This window comes from Lycium barbarum, chromosome 9 (assembly GCF_019175385.1).
Source record: "Lycium barbarum isolate Lr01 chromosome 9, ASM1917538v2, whole genome shotgun sequence".
Taxonomy (NCBI): domain Eukaryota; kingdom Viridiplantae; phylum Streptophyta; class Magnoliopsida; order Solanales; family Solanaceae; genus Lycium; species Lycium barbarum.
The window spans coordinates 125,071,609-125,093,977 of record NC_083345.1 but is presented as its reverse complement, the minus strand read 5'-3'; the positions used below and the strand labels follow the sequence as shown (position 1 = coordinate 125,093,977).

General features: G+C 33.2%; 2 protein-coding genes across 2 annotated transcripts in view; both read right to left on the bottom strand.

Moving 5' to 3' along the window:
- Nucleotides 1-9,053: 9,053 nt before the first annotated feature.
- Nucleotides 9,054-22,369, bottom strand: part of LOC132609906 (flavonol sulfotransferase-like) — a 44,321-nt gene continuing 31,005 nt past the window's right edge. The window contains exon 3 of the mRNA XM_060324110.1: nt 9,054-9,391. Coding sequence (XP_060180093.1) covers nt 9,372-9,391 — 20 coding nt within the window. The 3' untranslated portion in view covers nt 9,054-9,371. The remainder of the gene's footprint in view (nt 9,392-22,369) is intronic.
- LOC132608769 (flavonol sulfotransferase-like) lies at nt 19,382-20,837 on the bottom strand. Its single transcript, XM_060322511.1, has 2 exons — nt 20,487-20,837; nt 19,382-20,344 (listed from the first exon to the last, which is right to left on the bottom strand). The coding sequence occupies exons 1-2, from the start codon at nt 20,725-20,727 to the stop codon at nt 19,575-19,577; spliced, it is 1,011 nt and encodes a 336-aa protein (XP_060178494.1). The 5' UTR covers nt 20,728-20,837; the 3' UTR covers nt 19,382-19,574.

The window sequence follows — 22,369 nt, the reverse complement described above, 5'->3', positions numbered from 1 at the left end:
CCCTAACCAACAACACGCCCAAAACAGTCCCTAACCAATAACATAAAGGTGCCCGGAATTCTTGCGAACGTTTACGAACATACCAAGCAAACCACATATGATTCTTACACATTATTTCATGTCTTCATTTCATATAATTTTAGTAAAATACGACCAGCAGTCACACGATAAATATATCACCAAATTCGTACGCAAATAGCTACATTGTCGACACTAAAACCTTACAACGACAACAACATGTTTAATGACATTACTTTCATGATTCTTGGAACTGTTTTAGCATCATTTCCATTCTTACAACAGCCCACAATTCATCTCAATTTCAACATGAATAATTATGCTTCACTTCCACTAAACGTTCATAACAAGAATCAACACTCAACACATACAATTTCACCTCTAGCACTAAAACAGTCCACTGTTTTGGACTGCTCGTATGCTTCAACATAATTCATTTCTTTAACACCTTAATTCACATATTCAACATGCATACAATACACCACAATGTCCATAACAACAACAATCAAAATGTGACACAAAACAGTCCCTAAATCCCCCCAAAACAGTCCAGTCACACGGCTACAACACCACTTCAACAACTTCATGATTTTCATCCATTTATCCATACTACAACACATTCAATCCATTTCCAATACATGTACAAGAAGATTAAGCATGATTTCATTTATCTCTACAACACACGGCTCATTTCAAATTCAAGAGAAACAACCCAATACCAACATACACGAATTGTACATTCAAACTATCATACAACACAAGAAAAATGATCATTCTTACCTTACAATCTTGTTCTTCACTTGTTTCTTTCCAACAACTATCATACCCCTAGTGAAATGCTACACCTCCTTGTTTCTTTCCAACAACTACTACACGTTATTATGCACCTTTATAAGGGTTGAAATACTTGAAGAAAATATATTTTTTGAATCTACATGGAGAACCCAATCTGGCCATGAGCTATAGGAGCTTGAATGGCATGTTTATGGTTTCTTCTTCACTTGAAACTTAATGGTGAACGTGTAGAACACTTTAGGGGTTTAATGGAGGAAAATAAATGGAAGATCTGGCCGTTTTTGGTGGTGGAACAACTTCTCTCTCTTGTTCAACTTTGTCTAGTTGGGAAATGAGTTGGCTGAACTTTTGGTCAACAAGGAGACCATTGTGCTGCCCAAGAAGGCCTTAAACGTTCCCCCAACTAAGAATGGGCAAAAAATCTGATTTTTGTTATGTGCTAGTGGACCCCACACGGCCACTAGTGCAAAATTTGTGAATATTTAAGTCTTAATCCCCACTTAATAATCCAACTTGCATCGTCCATATCTCCTTATCCCGATATCATTTTGACGAGCGGTTTGTTGCATTGAAAACTAGACTCGATGAAATTCATTTTAGGCTTTTGAAACACCTTAAAACTCCTCATATAATAGGAGATATGTCTCCTACAATATAGGCTAAAATCGGGTCCGAGATTTTATTGAAGTTGTTCCGATTCATTTCGTTTAACTTCTAATCCTCTTCCAACCTCATGTAACCTCTTATACATACATATGCACACTTATATATATCAATAAAAATCTATATACACGTCTCGAAGGGTTCAGAGACTCACAATAACCTTAAACATAACTAGAGAACTCACAAAGCTTTGACGAAACTCCAATCGCAAAAGTATATTCATATCTTTTGTCCACCCTCTATATCATTACTAATAATCTCAAATACTTTAAAAGGTCACTCGCATTACTTCATATACATACTCATAGCGTGATTCCACACCCATTAGGTAACCATGTCGCCTTGGGATACTTAAGGAAACCATGTATATATAATGATATCCTTACTAACTCGATTAACTTTCTTTGAACCTTCTTAACTCATTCTTTCTTGTTTTAATACAAGTAGCACGGATTATTATGGAGTGTAACAACGAATTTGAATCATTAGGTCTCTATACAGATACCAGACACCAGCAAAAAAATTAAAAAAAAATTCAAATACTTTTAAAAGAAGAAGTTGAAGGATCAAAGGCATGGGACCAAAAGGAAAAAAGTCACGAAGGATTGTGCAATGTCATAAGGCATCAAGTGGGGGCAAATTGTTCCTGCAATAGTTCCTTTCACGAGCCTACAAACTCCAGAGGAAAAACAAATTGAAGACCCACCAATCATCTTCTTGAAAACCCATAGTATAACATTTTAACAAAAAAAAAAAAAAGAACATAAAAAAAGAAAAATAATAGAACACATGCATATCATAAACCTAGAAAAAGAACAAATCAAATGGAAGTTTTAAGAATGCTTACGGATTGTCTTAATCAGTGGTCGCGAGTTATTATTATAACTACTAGTACTTCTTTATGAGTTAATTAAATTAAGTGCGAACTTAATAGAAGTATATATAATCGTATAAGCACCTGGGCTGGACAAGTTCAACCAAAACCATAGAGAGAAGGGACTACACTTAGCTTAGCCTATCCAATATCCAATAAACTTTAATTAGTCTATTTCTCAAAATACTTCACCTAATATAATGGAAGCAAGAGGTTAATTGAACGCCTTATTTGTTAAATTTCTCATGAAGTAAAATCATCATCAGTATTATAAGAAGAGGAAAAAAAAACAGCAAAGTATCGCGGACATTGTTTAGGTTCTGATGTTTGTGTTTCACATTTCTTGGATATTCTTTACTTGCATTATTAATTCTTGTTCAACCCGTTCAAGTAATTGTGATTTTTAAATTTTTTGATGTATATGATACGCATATTATTGACTTGATAACTTTTATGTGGATTTCGTAATTTTACTTATATATTTCCTACATCTTAATTTATGTGACGGTGTATGACCGGACCCAAAATTTAAGAAAGAAAGAAAGAAAGAAAATTAAAATTAAACTTGTAGTCTAAAATAAGTCATAAAAATTTGTGTAGCTATAAATGATTTCATTGACGGTAAAATGAGAAGTTTGAAGTTAAATTGTATCTAAATAAGAAAGTATGACCTTCTTTTGGAACGGATTAAAAAAGAAAGTATAACACATAAATTGTTATAGAGGGAATATTAATAAGTTTTAGAGCATCTTTACTTTCTTTTAGCAGACTCACAAATATTAATTCTAATAATAGTCCCGTTAACACAAGAAAAATATCTATTTAAAGTTCGAACTTTTTGGATTTTTAAAAATCCTCTTGTTGGTTCAATCACAGCTCATAGGTTTCACCTAATGATATATATAGGCCAGCATGCACACAAGATGTTGATCCCTATTATAACCCATGATATGTGACTTAATTATAATAATAATAATTGCATTTTTTTTTTGTGCAATAATAAATGAATATCAAGTATGATAAGTCTCATCTTATAGATAGGAAGAGGGATAAAAAAAACCAAAACAGAAGGTGGACCAATGGTCATATATAGAGAGAAAATTGCATGTTCGCAATTGGTGTGACTGATGAGTCTCGACCAACCAGACAAAGATCATGTGTTGGATTCTCAAGTGTGAAGCATGACAATTTCTTAGCTAGGGAGGGTTGGTAGTGTATTAATCTAGTCAGAAATTCTAGTAACAACAAAGAGATTCAAAAAAGATAAACTATTATATTTAGAACTATAGGGGCAAAAGCTAGCTAGAGATAGAAGAGAGATCAGATGAATCCTTTAAGCCAGAAAATCACACTGTATATACAAGATTGATTTATGATCTTATATATACAGTAGATGATGAATTCCCTCAGTGAAAACATTAACTCCGCAATTGCGTAGAAAATTTTCTTATATTAAAGGAATTCAATTCAGTACCTTTATTTCTGCCACTATCACGTTACATCGTATATATCTAGACTCTTGCTTAAGTGAGATGCAGGTCCATAATTTTAAATTAATAATTGAAAAGTATTACTATTACACTATTGTTTTAACAAAAATATTGAATGTCATTTTGAAAGAAGTATATACTTTGAAAGTAATGGAACAATAGACATAGTTCGAATTGGAAGTTAAAGAATTAATGTCATGTACTTGTGTTGAAGGCGAAATCAGAGTTTTGGTGGATTTTACATAAATTATTTATACGTATTAAGTTGATTTTTAATATAAATACATATTCTAAACTAAACTGTAGCTCCACTTTTGACTTGCCCATCGGTCATTAGAAGTACATCCGTTGATGAACCAACGACACCCCCTAAAAATAATACAAACTAAATAGTAAGGTGAGATTAAAAAAAATTAAAGTTTTAAAAACACTATAGTTGATCCAAGCTCAAAGCATTAAAAATAAAAGGAAAAATTATGCGATGTGGCAAGTATTTAGAATCTATTTACGATTCATAGCTATAGTTCAAAAAATTACAAAACGTAGCTACATTTTATGTTTTGTAGCAAATATACTACACACGTTTTGCTATATGCGTCGATACTACTCTTTCTCATGATTTTTAGCTCATACAATATGCGTTGATACAGTTCATACCCTCCTAATACATTGATACCCGCCCCCTGATACAACTCTTTCGCTGATACAACTGATATGTCTGATACACTCTTCACATTAACATCAACTGTAGTTACGTTGCGTAAATATGCAAACTATAGTTACGTTTATAGTTACACTCTAAACTATAGTTATTTATGAAATTTTCTCAAAATTAAATCATGACAATATACTTCTTCCACAAAATCCTGCATATTACGGTCTAACCTTCTTTCCCAAAAGGAAAAGGGTTAAAAATACCTCTCTACTTTATTTTAATGGCTAAAAATTATCTTCCGTTAAAATTTTGGGTCATTTAGAGGACGGACTAAATTGAACTCTCTCCATCTCAATTTGTTTGAAGGTTGATCAGTTTGGGGAATCAAATATTTTTTTTTTACTTAATTTTAAACGTAGATTCTTCTAGTATTTTATAATAAAATTTACATATTTGAAAACTAAATAAAAAGTACTATAAGTCTGCATAATCAATAATTCACAATATATAAAAAGAGTTGGAGAAAATCGTAGACAAAGAAAGAGCTGTTTGACTCCCCAAACTGATCAACCTTCAAACAAATTGGGACAGACGGAGTAATTATACTGATCTAGCTTGTTGCTGCTTTGAATATATATTTATTTTTCTTCACAAATATTGATATTTGTGCACTAAAGGGAAGAGAAAAGGGCAGAGGAAGAAGAAGAAAAAGAAGAATGAGTTATTTTAGGAGGTGGGTCAGGCGAGTTAAACAGGAAATGAGGTATTTTTTGTGAAATCGGGTTATTTGAGTCAATTTGGGGATTTTCGTCAAATTAAATGAGGAATATATTTGAACACTTTACTGACATGAAGGGCATAAATGACCCAAAATCATAACGAAAATATTTTTAACCAATAAAGTAGATGAATATTTTTGACCCTTTTCCCTTTCCCAAATCATGCTCTACATTCAAACCATGTCTTATAAGGCCAAGACAAAGTGACCCATATAAGAATGGAATTATTATTGCTATTAATTAGTATTAGCTTACAATCATTTTTTTTTTTCAATCTTGAAAATGTGTCCCCAGTTATGGCTCCTCTTCCTTTTCCTCTCTGTTTTTTTTTTTCCAAATGGTTTTCGGTTTCTATTTTATTAATCATAAAGATCACTTTATCTGTTTCAATTTATGTGATATAGCGTGAATCAATATATAATTTAAGAAAAAAAATGATTTCTTATAAAATTTGTGGTCTAAAACATGATATAATATTTATATGTGCATTGAACTTTTGAAATTTGTAACCTTAAAAATGTCGTAACATTTTTGTGATTATAATAGCTTCTTATTAAGGGTAAACTAGAAAGTATAAAGTTAATTGTTTATAAATTAAAAAACGTGTCATTTCCGTTTTTGAATGGCCTAAAAGGAAGCGTGTCACATAAATTACAATGAAAGCAGTATTTGATTAAATTATCCTTTTATCTTTCCCTAAATTTTAAGGTAAGGTCTGCATACATTCTACTCTCTCCAGACCTCATCTATGAAATTATAATGAATATGTTGTTGTTATTGTTATCTTTCCTTGAATAAATAATAATTGTTGATAGACTTTATAGAGAATTATATAGACCATTTATCAGATAGATTTTTAAAAGAATAATTAACGCCTTATTAATTTTTAAAGTAATATCTATTTTAGACTAAAATTACTTAATTAAAACAACATTTAAAATGAACCGAAGATGCATTAACCAACAACTTTAGAACTTTGTATTTCTAAGTTATAGCACTATTTTTGGATAAAATTCATAAATAGACATTTTTAGCCTCGTAATTAAAAAATAATCACTATCAGTTCCACAAGTGAAACTCCTATACAATATCCTAGAGTTTTACCAGTAAATTTTGAAACTTTGTGATAATTACTATTTTTTAAAGACAGAACTGAAAAGAGGTCGATAGATGCTATTTCTACCACTATCTTCTAATTGGGCAGGTAAATGGACTCGGACCAGGTCTTGCATTTGGGCCTGGACTAGACTGAAACTGTGGCCCGATTCAAGTCCTATTTTTATGGCCCAATTTGGTTGGGCTACATATCTAAAGTTATAGCACTTTCTTGTTGAAGACCTCAAAGCTAACAACTACATACCTTGGTTGATCTTCAAGTCGTTGCAATACAGTTTGTTATAGTCTGTTTGGCCAAATTTATTTTTTCTAAAAATACTTATTTTTTTAATAAGTGTTTATATACAAAAAATTGAGGTGTTTGACCAAGCTTTTAAGAGAAAATAAGTGCTTCTCGAGAGTAGTAAAAACAGTTTTTCAGAAGATAAAAAATTAGCTTTTGTCCAAAAGCACTTTTTTGAAAAGTACTTTTGAGAAAAATAGACTTAGAAATATTTTTTAAAAGCTTGGTCAAACACTAATTGTTGCTCAAAAGTGCTTTTTAAATTAATTGGTCAAACACAAACTGCTTTTCGACAAAAACACTTTTTTGAGAAGTACATTTTTTTTTTTTAAATAAGCTGATTTTAAAAGCTTGTCCAAACATGCTATTAGTATTAATATGTAAATAGTACATAAATAGGTATCTTTTAAATTTTTTGGACATCTTGTAAAGTTCCTTCCTAGATAACACCAAGAAGTTAATACGTGGAATAGTAAAACCTATCTTTTCAATTATGGTTTGCACTTTTCACATATTTCAATTACTAGTTTTCATGAGGCCCAGACTTAATTCAAGATATAAAAATAGTTATTTTAAATAAAGAAGTACTATTTGTACAGCACGTTAAACATGTCTTGGCGATAATCTTCATAATTATTAAAGTTCTTAATCACAGAATTGGTTAATTTTAAATTAAAAATTATTTATGAGCAAGGAAGTTTGGCCGGAGAATTAAAAATACCAAAAATCACAAGAAATTTGATATTTTATAAAATAATATGATTTAACATATGTAAATAATTACAATTCGACAAAGATCATAAATAAAAAATATTATCATTTTTATGAATTTGTGAGCATATCATTTCTTAGTTATAGATAAAAATAAATATATTTTGATATTTATTGAGTTTTAATTTCACTCATAATTTCATATGGCAAGAGCTTTCGCAAAATTCATTTTTCATCTTGTAGAATCATCCAATACAACAAAAAATTTCAATGACTTCAAGTTTATACGATAATATTTATAACCCTGGCTTAGAGTTTTTACACAAACTTACTTAATAATGATATTATAAGGATATTAATAAATAATAATTAAAGTACCCCTCAGGTTTATTTTATTTTCATGCTTATTTTTTGCGCGCTCCTTAAAAATATACCCTCTCCGTTTCATTTTAATTATTTATTTTAGCTTTTTTTATGCTCATTAAAAAATACAAAGTATTATTTATTAAGTTACACGATTTATTAGATGCTTTTTGAAAACTGAAAAATGTTAAAATGAATTATAAGGGTAAATTTCTAAATTCATTGAACTTAAAAACTCAGAAAATGTTCCAAATTGATAACTTAAGATAGAAGTGACAGTGGGACCCATATATTCTACTTTTTTTCAAACCAGCAAATTCCTTGGTAAAACTCAGGCACAACACGTGTACAACTTCACACCCAAAAGCAAAATTACAAACTTAACCCTGCGAGGACGACCAAACATTTGGGGTTCTCGTTTATAATAAATAGTAATAGTAATGTACCAATTTTTGAAAATCTATTTGATTTTACAATATTCATCTAACATACAAAATGGACACGTTATATATACTTCAGCCACAAGAACTTTGCTAGGAAATAATTAGTCGTTCGGTAGAAGCTATAAGCTGGGATATCCCAGCACTAATTTTTGTACCATGTTTGGTAGAAGGTATAAATCTATACCTTGTTCCAAACAAAGTATAAAATGCATCCCATGATATAAGCTGGGATATACCTTCTTATACCATTTATCCTGGGACTATTTTATACCATCTCCTAGATGATATAAAATAGTTTCAAGATATGGAATAAATTAGTCCCGGGATTATAATCCCGAGATAATTTTGACCATGCACCAAAGGGAACCTATTAACTCCCTAGGGGGCCGTTTGGTAGATAGTTGAAATTATTCCGGGATTATAATCCCGGGACTAATTTATCCCATCTATTGGGATAAGATAAGAAGGTATAAGCTGGGATATCCCAACACTAATTTTTGTACCATGTTTGGTACAAGGTATAAATTTATCCCAGGATAAATTTATACCTTCTACCAAACATGGTATAAAAATTAGTGCTGAGATATCTCAGCTTATACCTTCTACCAAACGACCCCTAAGTACTTTCTCAATTATGGAGAAAGTTACAAAAAAAAGTTCTTGAAATTTGTAAAAAAATTTGAAGTAGCATAATGAAATTAAACATTTTAAGATGTTCAAGATGGATAGATAGTCATATAGACAGTAGTCATATAGACAGGGTATTATGTTGGGGCATACAACATAAACTTCAATAGTCTCGATTTAGTAGTTTGATCAATTATACTCTGTTATGACACAAGAACTAAAATATAGCTCCCCAATTTAAACAAAGATCCGACATATCTTATTTTAGAATTTTTCTCATAATCAAACATATCTTATTCCAGATCAAACATACAAGCATTTTTCTAAAATGTATTCCTTCCTTCACATTTAGTACTAATCACACTGGATTGAAGAAGAGAATGTCAGACCCAAGGAGTGAAATTTCTCCTGCGTTATTTGGTCAATCGCTTTTGCCATATCCTCAATCAAAAGATTATTCCAATCGCCAATTTCTCCTTTTCAAAAGTACGCACTGTTATTGATTCCTGGCATGAATCCGTAACGTTTTCCACTTTTATTCACCTCTAAATTGCTCAAACTTTTGAAATGACACCTCGCGCTTCTTCCTCCGTAGAAGGGTAGGCAATCATGGGATAACTTGGTGAGTAAAGGGTTATAAATTATGATAACTTGGTGAGTAAAGGGTTATTTTTGGATGAGTATTGATCTCCGGTCATAATAGAAAAGGCTAAGGATTTAAGCCAAGTTGTACTTGTCATAAGACAACGAGAATTAAAACAATGATAACGAAATAGAAGAATACACAATTTTAATGGGGAAACCCTCAAGGTGAAGAAAACCACAACCGTCAACAACTCTTATTATTCTCAATGAAAGATGTTTTCACACATACCTGTTTTTGGAGAAGTGCAAAGATAAATATGACAAGGTTGAGCCTTGAAGTTGTGTTGCATAGATAACTTGCTTCTAAGAGGGGTAAAGGGCACCAAAAGCCTTGGTATTGGTAGTATTCATGTAAAGGATCGGGAGACTCTCGTTTGGGTAGGGTTGATATTATCTCTTTGTATTTCATGCTCATAATTTCCTTAGATTCATATTCTGCTGATAAGCGACTAACTTTGGATGTCTTCATTTTCTAGACAGTGACAAATTGAAGAATAAGATAGGATAGGGGGCAACTTATTCTACATTAATATAGAATAGAAGATAGTATGGGTAACCTGCAGATTGAAAACTTTAAGAACCACTCAAGTTGATATATTTTCTAATCTATTCATGTGGACCGAATTGGTATAATTGTACTGTTTAATTTCACTACCTTGCACTTTGTGTGGGAGAGGGAGGGTGCTAGCCTCCTCATCTACTTTTCTCCTTCTTTTAGTAGTACGTATTATTTAAATTGCGTAGTTCCTTATTCTTTAGTGTGTATTATAACTATCTGTTGCTTAATTTATTTTGCATCTTGATGTTTTATTGTTTTATTTTCCTTCCAATCTTGCGTCGATTATGTTTCTTTTGAGCCGAAGATCTATCGGAAACAACTTCTCTACCCACAAAAGTAGGTGTAATATATGAGTGCATCCTAACCTCCACGTGTGAGATTACACTGGGTATGTTGCTGTTACGTTGTTTATATACTCCCTTAGACTTTCTCAAACGTAAACAATATAATGACGTGGGGTTAGATAATTAAAGAAATAAAGTATTACTGGCAATCATTGGGCTAACACGTGGGATGTCATTAAGCATTAACCGTATTTATGTAAATATAAATCATTTCATCATCGGTAAAATTATAAATCTAAATCAGAAAGTCTGACATTCTTTTTGGGACAAATTAAAAAAAAAAGTATAACACATAAATTGTGATAGAGGGGATATTGGTAAATTTTAGAGTATATTTACTTTCTTTTAGGGCACTAACAAATATTAATTCTAATAGTAGCAAATTTTTACTCATATATAAAATTTTGAATCCGTTAACACAAGAAAAAATATCGGTTAAATTTTGACATTTTTAGATCCTTTTAGATCCTCTTGTTGGTTCAATCACAGCTCATGATATGTTTTGGTGTCACATCGTGTCCCACCTTCATAGGTTTCCTATAATCTATATCTATATACTCTCTCCGTTCACTTTTACTTGTCCACTTTAAATTTTTTACGTTGTTTAAGAATAATAAATGAAGTACATAATTTACCAATATACCCATATTAATTGATGCATATTTTTATTGAATTTGAAAAATGATTTGAAGTGAGTAAATAATACTATGGGTAAAACAAGAAAAAATAAATTGTCTTCTCTTGATATGCTAAAAGTGACATGTAAAAGTGATCGGAGGGAGTATAATATAAAGCTAGGCATACACAAGGTGATGTAGCACCTCTCTATGACTTTCAGTCCTATTTATATTTTTTTCTCATTTTTTTGGACTTTTAACCTTATTTTTCTGATTAATTTTTTTAATATATATACATAGGATTCCAATAAAAGTTAATGATTACCCATGACTAGAAAATTAATAGCAATGGCCAATAAATACAATGAGGAATAATGAAGGCAATTAAGAGAAGTCATAGCAATAACATGAAGTCCTCCTCACGATTGTAGCCTTTTTCAAACGTATCATCTAGGCTCCCATCGAATCCTTTTCTGTTTGGGGTAAGAATATCAAGTTATCCATTAATGACTATGAACTTGCTTTTATTTATTTTTTCTCTTTCTTATCATGAGTATATTAAACTTCCGATTTATATATTTTATGATGCTTTACGGCTGATCATAAATACTAAAAGGTATACAAAAATAGCAATACAGGTACATTCAAGGTCAAAGAGATGACAAGGTTTTCTGGTCTTAATGAGTTTCCTTGAAAACTTAAATTAGGCATATCTTAATCTTATGATGTTTAATGTAACATTTCTTTTGAGAGCAATACTGAATATATATAGTGAAAAAAAAATTTACATCTTCTTTTGGTGACAAATGATTGAAGTTTGCTATAATTTTGAGAAATATATAGCAAGAAATGTTTCAGAAAGTACGATACTTAGAAGACCGAAAATTCATAGGTATTTATCTATTATATTTTGCCGTTTCTTTTTCTCATATAGTTATGGTTAGAAAATATTTTTATTCGTGAAATATATGAACTATTTATTGTTAAATTTGTAAAACTTTGGTGAAAAGTTTTACATACATATATGTGAATATCCATTTGGATTTAAAGATTATTACGGAGTTAAACCTTCCAATTTGCAATTGAATGGGGGAATATGTGATTGGACTCCTCCTGATTTCATTCTTTGGTGAGATTTTTGTTTTGTTTATCTAAATGTATTTAACCAAAATAAAATTAATCTTCATACATTCTAACCGAAAGTATATTGTACATTTTATCATTTTTTTTGTACAATTTGCAAATATATCAGAAAATGAAAGTATTATTTGTCTTCTAACTTTCCTGAAGGAATATATTAGAAAAAAAATTCTAATCAAGATTTTTTTAAGAATGACCTAAATAGGGAGGAATGGGAATTTGTCACTTCTACTTCTTTCCCTCAATTAATGACGGGTTGTGTAATTTTCTATGAAATAGTACAAGTTTTGTAAATGAATAGGTTCTTTTATGAATTTGCCTTGACTATTGAAATTGGTTATATTCTGTGAAATAGTACAAGTTTTGTAAATGAATAGGTTCTCTTATGAATTTGCCATGACTATTGAAATTGGTTATATTCTGTGTTCTTGAAATTAAGATTATAACATCTGTGAACTGATTTGAGAGAATTACATGTTCTTCTATTCATGAATCCAAGGTATTTGTACATGCACATAAGATTCTATCTAAGGAAATTAATCAAAACAATTAAAGGAAAATATCCTAATGATATGATCCTATAATTGAGTCACCTATATATGGAAGGAATATATTTACAACTCACTAATTATTCTGTAACACTCCCCCTCAAGTTGGAGCATATACATTGCTCATGCTCAGCTTGCTACAAAGGTAATCAACTGGGATGCCATTTAATGCTTTCGTGAACAAATCCGCTAGTTGCTCTCCAGTCTTCAAGTAGCTAGTGGAAATCAAATTCTCCTGAATCTTCTCACGAATAAAATGACAATCAACTTCAATATGTTTGGTTCTTTCATGATACACCGGGTTTGAAGCAATATGGAGCGCAACTTAATTATCACACCAGGGTTTTGATGGAGTAGGATGTTTCACACCAATTTCAGTTAAAAGATGACGTATCCACATAATCTCACATGTAGACTGCGACATAGCTCTGTACTCGATTTCTGCACTAGATCGAGATACAACACTTTGCTTCTTACTCCTCCATGATACTAGATTCCCACCAACAAAGACACAATAGCTTGTAGTAGATCTTCGATCAATTTTGGATCCAGCATAGTCAGCATCTGCAAAACATTCCACACGAGAATAGCCGTGATTGCGATACAGTATGCCAAGTCCGGGAGCTCCTTTCAAGTAATATATAATCTGTTCCAAAGCTTCCCAATGTTTGACTGTAGGTGCGTACATAAACTGGCTAACAACACCTAGCGCAAAAGAAATATCTAGATGAGTCACAGTAAGGTAGTTTAACTTCCCAACTAACCTTCTATACCTCTCTGGATCATCAAAAGGATCGCCATCGTCTTTCATAAGATGCACACTGGGAGCCATTGGAGTACTACAAGGTTTAGCTGCCAACTTTTCGATGTCTGCAAGCAAGTCAAGTATATACTTTCTCTGGGACAGAAAAATACCCTTCTTGCCCCTATTTACTTCTACTCCCAAAAAGTATTTCAACTAGCCCAAGTCCTTCGTATGAAACCTAGTATGTAGAAAATACTTGAGGGAAGAGATCCCCGCAAAATCACTTCCTGTAATGACAATGTCATCAACATATACAACAAGGAGGATACTGCCAGCTGCTGAGCCGATAGAAGGATGAGTGATCGCATTTGCTCATTTTCAGCCCAAAATCCTGAACTTCCTCACTGAACTTGCCAAACCAAGCCTGTGTACTTTGCTTCAAGCCATACAATGACTTCTTCAAATGACCGACTTTCCTATACTCCCCCTGAGCAACAAAACCATGTGGTTACTCCATATATACTTCCTCCCAAATATCACCATGAAGGAACGCATTCTTGATATCTAACTGATGTAAAGGCCAATTCTCGAAAGCTGCTAGAGAAATGAACAAGCGAACAGAGGTGAGTTTGGCAACCGAGGAAAAGGTGTCTGAATAATCTACCCCATAAGTCTGAGCATACCCTTTAGCCACAAGTCTAGCCTTAAGTCTTGCTATTGAACCATCTTGATTAACTTTAACTGTGTAGACCCATTTACATCCCACTGGTTTCTTTCCCTTGAGCAAATCCACCAAATCCCACGTATGGTTTTCCTTTAAGGCATATATTTCATCAAGCATTGCATCAGACCTTCTAGGATGATTCAGAGCCTCCTTCACTGTTTTGGGTACATAGATGGAGTCTAGAGACGCAATCAAAGATCTAGATGTAGAGGATAGACGGTCATAGGAAACAAAATTAGCAATGGAATATGTAGACTTGCAAGTACGTGTACCTTTGCGAAGAGCAATAGGGAGGTCAAGATTTTCTGGAGGATCAGGTGAAGGAGGATCTGATGACAATGGAACTGGTGCGTGACATGTATGATTGGCCTCTTTCCTGCTCGAGTAAACCTGAATAATTGATGGTCTTACTGCGTAGATGGAGCGGGTGGTGAAGGTACAATAGTTGATTGATGCTCATTAGAAGAACTAGGAGATAGAGGAACAATATTATCTGATTGTTCTATCAAAGCACGAGTAGCCTGACAGACTAACCACTTATCTTCCTCCCCCTGACTCGTAGAAATGGGAGGTGTATAGAAGAATGGTATAGTCTCTGAAAATACCACATCAGTTGACACCAGATATTTGCCAAGTTCAGTAGAATAACATCGATAGCCCTTCTGAAGGCGAGAATACCCCAGAAAAACACACTTCAATGCCTTGGGATCCAACTTTGTAATAGATGGTCGAACATTTCGAACATAACATGTGCTTCCAAACACCCTAGGTTCCACCGAAAATAGTGACTTATTTGGAAAAAGAACACTATAAGGCACATTACCGACAAGCACAGAAGATGACGTGCGATTAATCAGAAAACAAGTTGTAGAGACTGCATCTGCCCAAAACTGTTTTGGAACCTTCATTTGGAACAAAAGTGCCCGAGCTGTCTCAAGTAGATTTCTATTCTTCCTCTCAGCAACTCCATTTTGAGAGGGTGTATCAACACATGAAGATTGATGAAGAATACTGTGTTGTCTCATGTAAGACCCAAATAATTATGACATATATTCTTTAGCGTTATCACTCCTTAGAATACGTACTGAAGTATTAAATTGAGTTCTAATTTCAGCACAAAAAACTGAAAAGTGAGTAAACACTTCAGAACGACTCTTCATAAAATAAATCTAAGTCATTCGAGAGAAATCATCCAGAAAAGTACAAAATACTTATGCCCAGTTTTAGAAACAATAGGACATGGTCCCCAAACATCATAATGAACTAACTCAAAAGCTGACTCAGCCCGCTTATTAACTCGTGGACCTACTGAGCTACGATGGTGTTTTGTAAATCGACATGACTTACATTCTAATGAAGAAATATTCTGAAATTGAGGACAGAGCTTTTTCAATAGAGGTAGAGAGGTAAGTCCTAATCGATAATGTGCTTCAAAAGGAGACACGACACCGGAGCAGGCAACAGACCGAGACTCCCATTCATCAAGGATATATAAACCATCAGATACATGTCCTTTACTAATAATCTCATTCGTCTCAAGATCACGAAACACGCAATAATCGAGAAATAATGATGCATAACAGTGGAGATCTCTAGTTAGTTTACTCACATAATCAAATTAAAGGCCAACTTCGGTAGACTTAATGCAGATGACAAGGTAATACGAGAGTTTGGTTTAATAGTCCCGATCCAACAATACTACAGGTTGACCCATCAGCTACGGTCACATAAGAGGGTACTTTATATGATCGAAAGTTGGAAAAGATATTAGGATTACATGTCATGTGATCTGTGGCACCTGAATCAATTACCCATTTGTTTGAAGAGGAGATAAAACACATTTTACCCGACTCAGAAAATGTACTAACCGAAGTGGACGCTTTAAGTGATTTCTGATACTGAATAAATTTTGCAAACTCATCCGCCGAAATAATATTTGTTTTGTTTCCTCCTTCCTTATCGTTTATACTCATTTTCCAACTAATAACTCACTATATCAGAATAAAGTGACGAAGAAACCAACAAAAATGCCAAACAAACTATATGCCAAAATCAGACTACTTGAAATAGACAACAATGATCAGTAATTCAACCAAAGAGCTTGAGAATAATCAAACTCACAGTTAGACTTTGAAGAAACAATTTTCAAAATCTCAGAGAGCCTCCCAAAGACGATATTAAATCACAACTTGATGAGAAACAATCCAAATTAGTGTTGCACTCGTGGGCAACCTCTAACCAATTCCCGAAATCAAAAGAATAATCAGCAACATAAAAAGAAAAATCTCAAACCTGACCAAAATGGTGTTCATGGATCTGTTTTGAGACTTTTCTACTCCAAAGCATGGTCCTATAATCACAGCACCGCCACAATTCGACCGAAACATCAAGGTGAAGTCGAAACAGAAAATCGGACCAAAATTGGTCCACGCACGTGCTCCCACACGTGTCTCGGACTGAGTTGTCTCTGGCAGCTTCGTCGGCGTGTGAGACACACGCGCTACTCCTCCGACCAGTGGATTTTGTGGTTTCGTATCGGGAGAGGCAGTCCTCCCTAATCTCGTGGAAGCTGCTAACTTTCAAATTCAAAACTTGTACACTGACCCAACTCCGGCGATCTCCGGTGATTCTCGGTGAGTTTTCTGATCTAACTCCGGCCGAGCAGGATACTCCGCTCTGATACCAGCCATGATTGTAAAAATAGTAGTGACGATAAAGTATTTGATTTATTAATAATTTAGAAGCTCGAAGAAATAAATCAGAAGAAAGGAGGGTCAAAATTGGGTGTTAACAGGTATTTAAGTGGAGAGTGGTAAAAGGACGGGCCAATTGTCCAACGAATTTCGAATCATGCGCCATTAGTCCTCGGGGATTTCTAGACATCCCAGAAAATGAAAGCATTGGTTAACTTGTTGCCAGATTATGGCTATAGAACAAGATGACAAACATAAGACAAAACTAAGATCCAAACAAAACAACATTATTTCACCTACTCAATATACATTGATTGGCAGCAACACTGTCATTTAACACTTTCTGTTTTTGGTTATTGCTGAAAAGATGCATCAGCAATCAGCCTAATAGAAGAAATGAAAACCTGTGTATGTTTTTTGTTGAGATTTACTGATAGTCAAAAGTCAAATTTCCAAGAGAAAGAAAATAGATGGCTAAGGACAACAAAGCATTTGTCTCTAGTTCAAATTCCAGCGGAGGTCAATAATATTAAGTATTTTTTTCTTATTTGTCTAAGTTTTGGTGGACAGGGTTATTCGGTACATGTGCTGGTGGAAGGTAATAAAAACCCCTTGGAATTAGTCGAGGTGTGCGCAAGCTATCTCGGACTTGGACAGAGCTGCCCAATACTTATGTTGATAAAAGGTAAGTCGAAATGCGTGCAAACTGACCCGAACATCACTATTCTCAAAATAAAAAAGCAGGTCCTTTTCCAACTAATTGGATGTCAACACTGAAGACAGATTGCAGGACTTAAATTATCAATGAGAAATCAATAATTCTCATTCTCTTCACCAATCACCAATAATGCAAGGATGCAAATCAAACCAGCTCATACACAATCCAATTTAATATTCTCAAAAGTTATATAATTGTGAAGCAGATACTAAAGACAAAGTGTATACAGAGCATACACCTTCAAACACTTTCTACCCTTCTATATTTGGTGGAACGAAATCAATATTTTTTTTTTTTATTTTTTTTTAAGTATCAAGACAATATCTTGTTAGTATATAATGATTGTTCTTGATTCTTTTGGTACGTACACCTAATTTGACAACTGATTAATTAGATTTTAATTAATAGTTGAAACAACTAATATTCCTGGGACCACCGCCACATCTATACTTGTGTGGGGACCTCACCGCCACCTAGTTTTAGAGCCCGTTTGGATGGGCTTAAAAAAAGTGATTTTTATGGAGCAATTGATCTCAATATAAAATCCCTCGTAAAATAATACTACAATATTATTTAGTTAGCTGCATACCGAACGTAATGTCTGATTAATAGTACTACATAATACTTGTATTAAGTTATCTAAAAACTTATACTCTGTTTATTTCAATTTATGTGAATCTATTTCATTTTTAGTCCGTGTCAAAATGAATGACCTCTTTTTTAATTTGGAAACAAATTCACTTTATAAAATGATTTACAACCACATAAATATTCAAGACTTATTTTGAACCACAAGTTTCAAAAGTCTTCACTCTTTCTTAAAAGTCGTGCCCTATCAAATGAGTTCTCATAAATTGAAACGGAGGGAGTATATTATTTTAATTTGCGTGAGTTAACATGAGAAATAAGAAGACGTATATTAACAATATAGGGATTAAACTATTAAAAGACAGAAAATGCTTTTTTAAAAGCAACATTTCTTTAATATTCTATTTAACATTTAAATTCATTGTGTAAACTTGTTTATATTACTGATTCAAGACTGAGAAAAGGAGGAAAATTATGGTGAGCTGACAACCAGTAAAATTAGGTAATTTATGATAAATCACAATTTAGGCTATGTTGGAACGTAAGCACGTGTCACATTCTTGAATTGACATGAATTTAAATAAGCAAATGACATCAAATTATGTCTTTCTTACATCTTTAATTTGAAAATTGTTTTGGTTGGTCCAGTACTCTGAAGATTGGCATTTGAATTTTTTATTTTCTGTATTTATTTCTTGCTATATTTTTACAAAAACTTATCTACGTCATGTTACAGGTGTCAATCTTCTTGTCGAAGGCCTCAATAAACAAGGCTAATACATACCTTGGTTGATCTTCAAGTTGATGATTCAGAGTTTATTAATATGTAAATAATACGTAAATCGATATTATGTAAATTTTTGGATATCTTGCAAAACGTGACTTCTTCTCAGATAACACCAAGAAGTTAATATGCAGTAAACTTATCTTTTTTCAATCATGATGTTTGCACTTTTCACATATTTCAATTCTGTACCAAGTTTTGAAAATCTATTTGATTTTACAATGTTCATCTAACAATACAACAAGGACGCGTTATGTATACTTCAACCACAAGAACATTTCTAGGAAATAAGGGAACCTATTAACTCCCAAAGTACTTTCTCAAATTATGGAGAAAGTTAGAAAAGAAAGTTCTTGAAATTTGTAAAAAGTTTTGAAGGTTGTATACAACAGTGTCATTAATTAATTAGCTTGAAATTAAACATTTTAAGATGTCCAAAGATGGATAGATAATCATATATGTTGTTGTGACACAAGAACTAAAATATAGCTTCCAGCTTTAAACTCTGTTGTGACAGAAGAACTAAAATATAGCTCCCAATTTTAAACAAAGATTTGACATATCTTAGTTTAAATTTTTCTCTCATAATAATTATTCCAAATCAAACATACAAGCTTTTTTCTAAAATGTATTCCTTCCTTCACATTTAGTATTAATCGGAGAATGTCAGACCCAAAGACTGAAATTTCTCATGCGTTATTTGGTCAATCGCGTTTGCCATATCCTCAGTCAAAAGATTATTCCAATCGCCAATTTCTCCTTTTCGAAAGAATGCACTGTTACTGATTCCTGGCATGAATCCGTAACGTCTCCCACTCTTATTCACCTCTAAATTGCTCAAACTTTTGAAACGACAGCGATCCACTATTTCTTCAGGCACACCTCGCGCTTCTTCCTCCATAGAGAAAGGTTTCTCCATGAACTCTGCCAATTTCTTCACATAGTACAACGTGTCCTTCTTTAAGTCTTCGTACTTGAAGAAGAAAACTCTATGGGGTCTATCAATACTCGCTTTCCAGTATCCCAATACGTGATCCCAATAAGGTCCAAAGCCAGATTTGCCTTGGCAAAACCACTCGAATTCCTGCTCAAGTGTAACAGCAGGCCTGAGGGTTTGGTCACTATTATTACTAATGAAGTTTTGTGAAAAATGCCACATCGAAACAAATCGATCTTTAGGTTCCCTACATATGTAAATGATCTTGCAATCAGACTCTAATACAGATTTTGGTATGAGAGTGTAAGGAAGATGTGTGGACAACAAGGGCAACTCTGTATCTAAAAACTTGGGATTGTTGATATAATCGAGTTCCAAAAAGGGTAGACAATCATGGGATAACTTGGTGAGTAAAGGGTTATTTTTGGATGAGTATTGATCTCTGGTCATAATAGAAAAGGCTAAGGATTTAAGCCAAGTTGTACCTGTCATAAGACAACGAGAATTAAAGCAATGATAATGAAATAGAAGAATACACAATTTTAACGTGAAAACCGTAAGGGGAAGAAAACGACAGGCGTCAACAAATCTAATTATTATTCTCAATGAAAGATGTTTTTACAGTACCTGTTTTTGGAGAAGTGCAAAGATAAATATCATAGGGTTGAGCCTTGAAGTTGTGTTGCATAGATAAAGTTGCTTCTAAGACTGGTAAAGGGCACCAAAAACCTTGGTATTGGTAGTATTCATATAAAGGATGGGGAGGCTCTCGTTTGGGTAGGGTTGATATTATGTCTTTGTATTTCATGCTCCTAATTTCCTTAGATTCATATTTTTCAGATAAGCGACTAACTTTGGATGCCTTCATTTTCTGGACAGTGAGAAATTGAAGAGTAGGATAGTATAGGAGACAACTTATTCTACACTAATATAGAATAGAAGATAGTATGGGTAACCAGCTGCCAATTGAAAACTTTAAGAACCATTCAAGTTGATATATTTTCTAATCTATTCTTTTAACAATTATTAGCAACATAGTGGTCCATTACTTTATTCATGTGGACCGAATTGGTATAATTGCACTGTTTAATTTCACTACCTTGCACGTTGTGTGGGAGAGGAAGGAGGCTAGCCTCCTCATCTACTCTTCTCCTTCTATTCAGTAGTACGTATTATTTAAATCGTGTAGTTCCTCATTCTTTAGTGCGTATTATAACATTCTGTTGATTAATTTGTTTTGCATCTTGATGTTTTGCTGTATTATTTTTCTTGCAATCCTACGTCGATTACGTTCCTTTTGAGCCGAAGATCTATCGGAAACAATCTCCCTACCCACAAAAGTAGATGTAATATATGGAAGTGTGTTTAGTCATGTTAGTACATTTACTTTAGGACCTATGTCTTTTTGGAGTCTTTTAGTCATGTCAAAGGTTTATTTGCCAGTAGAAAGTATAGTGAACTTGGAGTACTTGCTATTTCTACTTTTAATTTTGTATAATATTTGTCTGTGATAAGTTTTAATGGAGCAATACTGTCAGCAAAATGATCCATATAGCCGACCATAATTTGCTTGAAATTGAGGCGTAGTTATAATTGTAGCTCATTCAGTTTCATTGACTGACTATGATATAAGTGCAAATTTTCCAGATAAACAATATCATTACTTATATAAAACCACATTGGATATTCGATTCTTTCTTCAATATAGACTCTATTCAATGCCAATATCTTGCTAGCAAAGCATGAGAAGTAATCCTATTTGTCTCTTCATAAATAGGAAGAAGGGGTGGATGTAACTGCTAATTCTGTTCATCCAAGGCTAATCGCAACCAACATCATGCGTTATCACAGTATCCTTCATGGTAAATCTTATGCTTCTGACGAGATGGTCAGACAATTCAATAATAGGATATTATCGCCTTCGCTGTACTGAACTATATTTTTGTTGAAATGGTAGGAAGTGGAGTAGTTGGAAGTATCTGGTCTGTATAAAAAACTGTCTAATCTTGAAATTGACCCTTTTTTCTTTTTTCTGTTTTACCATCTTTGCAGGAATAGTTAACTGGATTGGAAGATATGTTCTCAAGAATATTGCACAGGTGCTACTTATATTTTTCAATGAGGAAAAAATATGACCATGTATTACCACATCTTGTTTAATGTTGTTGTTGTTGTTATTATTTTTTTTTTTTTAACTTACATTGATTCATCCTGATTATAGGGAGCAGCAACTACACGCTATGTGGCTTTGCATCCACAGGTGAAGGGGGGTAAATGGTGAGTATTTTTCAGACAACAACATGGCTACAACCACAACAACTTCTCTTGCTAAGGATTCAGAGTTGGCAAAGAAACTGTGGGAATTTAGCTTGAATTTGACCAACTCCAAGTGATTATATGGTTGAGGTTGACACTAGGACTGTCAAATGGGCGAGTCGGGTTGAATTAGGGCGTGTCAAAATGTGATGAGTAAATAAAGGGTCATTAACCCATCCAAACTTGGGCGAGTT

Bases quoted from the DNA above. Each gene is read 5' to 3' on its own strand.
- LOC132608769 (XM_060322511.1), bottom strand. From the start codon at position 20,727: ATGAAGGCATCCAAAGTTAGTCGCTTATCTGAAAAATATGAATCTAAG. The intron at 20,345-20,486 runs GTACTGTAAAAA...GTCTTATGACAG, and splicing joins TTGCACTTCTCCAAAAACAG to GTACAACTTGGCTTAAATCC.